The sequence below is a fragment of the Tachysurus vachellii genome, chromosome 7 (genome assembly GCF_030014155.1).
Source record: "Tachysurus vachellii isolate PV-2020 chromosome 7, HZAU_Pvac_v1, whole genome shotgun sequence".
NCBI classification, from domain to species: Eukaryota; Metazoa; Chordata; class Actinopteri; order Siluriformes; family Bagridae; genus Tachysurus; species Tachysurus vachellii.
Window position 1 is genome coordinate 15502805 of NC_083466.1, and position 6210 is coordinate 15509014.

Consider the following 6210-nt stretch of genomic DNA (forward strand, 5'->3'; position numbering starts at 1 on the left):
TTATATTTTGCAACTTGATTCAAATCTGTCAACATGAATCAGAGTGTTTTCAAAGCCCTCTTAGCTTTTTAGAGACCAGGTTAACTGTAAAGTTAATTCCACAAATTCCCTCAGTACAGTTTAATTTTATGAACTTACCATACTTATGTATCCAACTATACAAATATTAGGTTCATGCTTAAGTGTGTACAGTAAAAGAAAAATGGCGATTTATTGAATCCTTTGGGCTTTAAATTCAAGAAACCCTCTTAGCAAATATGTTTTTATTATTTAACCAATTATATTTGTTGCCTATTTATTAAGAGCTTTTTATTCCTGAATTTTCCATCAACACAAACCCATCCAATCCCAGTGACATTGTTTAAAGACCACTTCTTGGTTTTAAGTTTGGTTTGTATTAAACTTGTGACTTGACCAATAGACCAATGGCTATAAGAACAAAAAATCCAATACCTTTGATAATTTTGGGATGTGGTTTAAAAAAAAATGGACTGGACCACTGGACCACTGACATACACCATAAACTTTGAGCAGGACGTAATCTCGTTTTCCAGGAATTTTTGGTAATTATTATCTTTGCACTCTGCAGATAAATATGACTATTATTGGATGATTTCCACTACACCTCCCCCAGTATGATAATATAATTTCAAGCTCCTTTCTGTGGTAAAGAGAACCAAAAGGACTTCTTAAAGGACTTTTTATATTCTCTTAGGAAGAGCTCAGTTTTCTCACTTCTCCATTTCCTCTATTCTTACTGACTATCCAGAGACCTGGGTACTATGTTTAATATGTAATAAATTAATTGAACAGCCTTATGACAGGCAGCTAGCATATGAAAAGTGGCAAGCTATAGCTCAATGCCAACATATAGGTGGGTCAGAGAGAGAAAATCACATCTGGTTGGATGCTGTATCATAACCAAAAAATCAAACCCAGTCTTTTCTTTGGCTGAGACACCTAAGGAGTGGACGGCGCTGGATTTACAGGCGGCACACTCAGGGGTTAGACGTGATTGCTTGAATTGGCGCTGTATGTTGCGTTTATAGAGCTCCTGAGATGGGTCTCTTCCATTAAAAACAGTTTTATACCAAAGAGAGGGACAAGTGTACATGGGAAAGAGGGAGAGAGACAGAGGATAAATATACATTGCCAAGTGTATGAATTCTTCAAAAAAAAAGTCATTTTGAATAAAATATTTATATAATTTTTTATGACATCACCTATAACTGTTGTACTTCAAATGGTTTTCTAAAAAAACAACACACAAATATCTCATGTTTCAATGCGCATGAATACCAGATGGCCTCTGAAGGAAGCTTTAAATTGTGTCTGTGAATATTCATAATAATTTTATTACTTTTTCAAAGCCTAAATTCTGAACTTCACGTATGTAAATGCTGCAGTAATTGAGCTTCTCCTTTTGGGGTTTGTGTAGTAAATGCACACGAATAGTCTTTTACTGGTTTCATCTGTGGAAATTTTATGTTTCCTATAAAACTGCAAGAGACTGGAGGTCTTCCTCAGATTGTAATAAAACAGAGCGGGGGAAAAAAGAGTGGAAAATTGTTTCAAGGGATTGAGGTTCTCTTCTTCCAGACTTTGGGGTCGCAAAATCTCCATCCAGTTTCAGTTTCTCTGCACTCTCTATCACACTCTGCCATTTCCTGTAACACTCACTTTCACTCTTTGTCACTCCAACCTATATCACGCTCAACTTCTCCTCCCCGCTCCCTCCATTCCTAGCTCTGGCAGACTTATAGCGCAGTAATAAAAAAAAAATGAATAATGCAGCTCCAGATCAGAGACATGAGGATTTATGTCTGATGCGCCTGGTCATGTCCCATCTGTATTGGACTCCTGTGGATATCAGGAACAGCATTTTGAAATCAGCAGTCAGGCTTCCAGTAAATTTTCCGAAACTAGATCATAGCACCAAACAAACACAGCAGAGCTTAGTCGCAGTGACAGATGTATCATCTAGTGTGTTTGAAGAAGATTATGACATTTCAGATCATTTCAGATTTGTGGAGTTAAATGGTTGCTATGCAAAAGGAAAAAACTCCTCTATTTTCTATTTCTGTAGAAAATGGAATTTCCTATAGGTTGATTATAAATTGATTCATTAATTAAACACACCCCAATTGACATTTTCTTTTTGTTTATATAATTTAAGTAAATGCATTCATTTTTATTTTTATTCATTTTTAATGATTAATTTTATTCATTTGGTTGCTGTCTGCATGGTGCTTGCTTTAAATATATATATATATATATATATATATAATGATATACATATCATTCACATTTTACAGCATATTGTGCATTTACATTACAATATTTATAAACACAAAAACACAAAAGCAGGCACTTAATGCACACACATCATACCTTTACACTTATTTACACAATAGTTACTCATTACCAAAAGGTTATATTTAAAATAGCCCATAGATGTTTGCTTCTTTCTATGTTCTCTGCATCTCTCCATGTTGTCTTCATGTTCATGTGGGTTTCCTGCATATTATCCGATTTTCCAAAAACATGCAGGTAAGTGGATTGGGTATACTCAATCCCACCCAATGCCCAGTGTTCCTGGGATAAGCTTAAAATCCACTGCAACCCTAGGCAGGAGCATTTACTGAGGATAAATTAATTTATTTAATTTATTCGATGTACTCCATTAAGCTGTCTAATGACTGTGAACGCTGTGCAGTCCTAAAAAGTTCACATCATTTAGTGAAAATGAATGTGATCAGAAAAGCAGTTTCTACAAGACAAAAAAAAACAAAACAGGAAATACGGATCTTTCACAAGTCCAGATCAAGATGTAAGATAGAAATATAATTTATGCAAAAGAATTGCCTTAATTGTTTCATTTATTATTTATGTAACAATGTAATTTGCATTCAATTCAGTTCATTTCAATGTTTCACGCTGTAGGTGTGAATGCTTAGTGTGTATATTATAGGAATGTGGTAGAATAGTGGTTAAGGTGTTGGATTACTGATCAGAAGGTCATGAGTTCGAATCCCAGGTCCACCAAGCTGCCACTGCTGGGCCCCTGAGCAAGACCCTTAACTCTCTATTGCTCAGTTGTATAAATTGGAAGTCACTCTGGATAAGTGTGTCTGCTAAATAATGTAAATATATGTGTATATATATACATAATTTTAAATCTAACATATATAAAAACACATAAATTATGTGTATATTGTATATATATAACTTTAAATCTAACATATATAAAGACATATATAAAATATCTTTATTGTATATATATATAAAACAGATATGGGATAAAGTTGTTGTGCCTCACCATGAGAAAGGGGCCATAGGTGCACCTCTACACAGCCTGGTGTAACCCATCCATCCAGGCGTGGCGCCTCGGCAGCTCTCGCGATAACACGAGCTCAGCTCCACGCTACTCTATTGTGAGAGTTTTCTAACTCTCGCGAGATTTGAGAAGTTTCCCACGCCTGTTGTAGCGTCTGCCCTTTTCTCTCACCCCCCCATCTCTCCTCCTTCCTCGCCGCCCGCCCCTTTCTCTCTGTCTCCCTCGTCCCTTCATCTCCAGTCCGCTTGTGTTGTCTCGGCGGCCGGTCGGCGTGTGAGAGCGGATCTCGCGAGTGTTGGAGTTTTGGTGAGAGTTTGTGGAAGATGGCGCCTGTTGTGACAGGGTAAGTCCGAGATTCAGCGCTGCTGCTGAGACCGGAGCCAAACTGTTTCATAAGTACGTTACTTTAATACGAAACAACGTGGCGTTCCTCAGCTAGCGGGGTTATTTATTAACACTTTGTTTTTGTTTTATAAAGCTCGTGTTGTTTGTGTCCCGTGTCTAGTGACTGTTGCTATACTATTCAGTGCTGTATTATTATGGGCTGTGTATTTGTATTGGACCAGCGAGTTCAGGGCTAACCAGCTAACAGTTAGCCAATAAAATACCCCTTTTGGGGTTGATTATAAAAATCAAGAAATAACTGTATAATAATAATAATAAAAAAAAAAATATATATATATATAACTGACAGACGTGGGCTGTGTGTGTGTGTGTGTGTGTGTGTGTGTGTGTGTGTGTGTGTGTGTGTGTGTGTGTGTGTGTGTGTGTGTGTGTGTGTGTGTTTTGTTATGGAAACTCACAGCACACATGAGGATGTTGGATTTATATGATAGCTGCTGGATGTGCAGCTCAGGGGCAGTGGCTTTGTTTCGAGGAGCTTCATCTCCACTAGCGCCATCGCTTTAGATTGGTGGTATTTGTGCTCTGTTTCTGGTGCTGTAAGTTCTTCTCCATATATGCATATATATGTGTGAGTGTGAGTGTGTGTGTGTGTGTGCTCTCTGTTGTTTACCAAACAGCCACACTATCACTGCTGAGTGCAAGTGAGGACATGAACACCAGCTCAACCCTTTCTAATAAAACCAATGTATTCTTCTTCTTTATTTATTTATTTATTTATTTATTTTTGGGGTGGTTATTCTGCTAAACAGTTCAGCATTAGAGAAAAAATAACTGGATGATGTTGTGAATTCCGTCTCTGTTTCATCTGCTTGTGCTGATTAAACTACAGAAAAACTCATGTTTGTTTTTCACTTCGCTCTCTGGTCCGAGATATAGGAGCTGTAATTTACACGTTTTCTTCCATCCTCACAGGACACTTGCGTACAGAAGTTAGAATTGAGGTTTTATTATAGAAACGGTCCTATAAAAAAAAAACAAGGCATCCTTGCCAGAGTACTGTATAATCTTTACAATGTCTGGACGTGCATGAGAAACAGGACGTTTATTATTATAATTTCATTAAAATATTTGATTCTAATGTATAAAAAAAAGCATTTGAATGCTATCTGGAATGTTAAGAGCTTAAATATGACCTACAGTAAGAGAATTAATCCGAAATATGTTATATGGTGTTAATTAATTTGAGTATTAATTATTGCTATTAAACAAATAAAATTCTAGCATTTATCATAATGATAGGTAATGCATGCTAATAACATCAAAAGGTAAGCCTTTTCATAACAATGTATTCATTTTGACATATTGTAGATATTATTCTAGACTTTTTTTCTTTGCATTTGTAGCTGTATATCATCATTTTACCCCTTTGAGCACTGGCTTACAGATTATATAGAGCGTAACCGTTTTTTGATGCATGTAAAGCAACCAAAAGTGTACACTTTAATACATAATTTAAATTTAATCCATAATCATTGTTGCATGCAGTTTATAAGGAGATTATATAACCTAGCACTTTTTTAGTTATTTTAGTGCATCCTCTAAGACGGCGTAGCTTGAGTTATTTGTAGAAGTAAGAAGGCGGTATCACATCGCATTTAATGCATCGAACGTAAAGTCTCATTTTTCTTTTCTGCACAGCGTTTTTTTTTTTTTTTAAATAAGCTCTTTGCTTTCCTTTATAATCCTTTAGGCAGCTCAGTAGGTGACTGTGTGTGTGTGTGTGTGTGTGATAGAGAGAGAGAGAGAGAGAGAGAGAGAGAGGCAGAGGCAGAATAGAGGGGGCTGGCTGTATGGGGGTTTTCCAGCAGACCTGAACTGCCTGTTTGCTCAGAGAAGCCAGCAACTGAACGGCCACCTGTCTGTTTGATTTTTATCCACTGAGGTCCGTCTCTGAATGTGAAAAGAAGAAAAATAAAGACGGGGTCGTGTACTGATTTTTTTATTTTTTTTTTTGGAAGGGGAGGCATAAATGTAATTAAAAGGCCATAAGGAGGCTTTATTAGCATGAGACAGGATATTGATGTGTAAGCGGCTGGAGATAGTGTTCGGCTGCCCCTTTTTTTTGCCCCTAAGGTTTTTCCTTTTTTTTTTAAGAAGGGTTTTCTTCCACCTGTTCCCATGGTTGTTAAAGCTGAAGGCAGAAGAAGTGTACCACAACAGAGAATGTTTCTTTCTTTCTTTCTTTTTTTATTTGGGGGGGTTGTTGGGGTTTTGGAGTGTTAAAAAGGGGCCAGGCGGGTTGTTAATATGTGCTCATCGGTTGACAGTTGACTATCAAGACATAACTTGTGGAGGTGCTGATATATTTGTATCAGCACCTTCACCACACTGAAGTGTGAAACTCCCAAGACTTATTTTATCACTTAGGAGGAATTAATGCCATGTAGTGCAACTGTCTTTTTTTTTTTTTTTTTTTTTCCTAACAAGCGATTCTCTTCAACAGTGTGAGATAATCTAACATAAACAAA

General features: G+C 36.8%; 1 protein-coding gene across 3 annotated transcripts in view; it reads left to right on the plus strand.

Moving 5' to 3' along the window:
- Positions 1-3504: 3504 nt before the first annotated feature.
- Positions 3505-6210, plus strand: part of rbpjb (recombination signal binding protein for immunoglobulin kappa J region b) — a 40817-nt gene continuing 38111 nt past the window's right edge. Inside the window, exon 1 of one of the 3 annotated variants that reach the window (XM_060874642.1) lies at positions 3505-3680. In XM_060874642.1, coding sequence (XP_060730625.1) covers positions 3661-3680 — 20 coding nt within the window. In that variant the 5' untranslated portion in view covers positions 3505-3660. Of the gene's footprint in view, positions 3734-6210 lie in introns of all 3 variants that reach the window. The other 2 variants (XM_060874643.1, XM_060874644.1) reach the window with 2 other exon arrangements.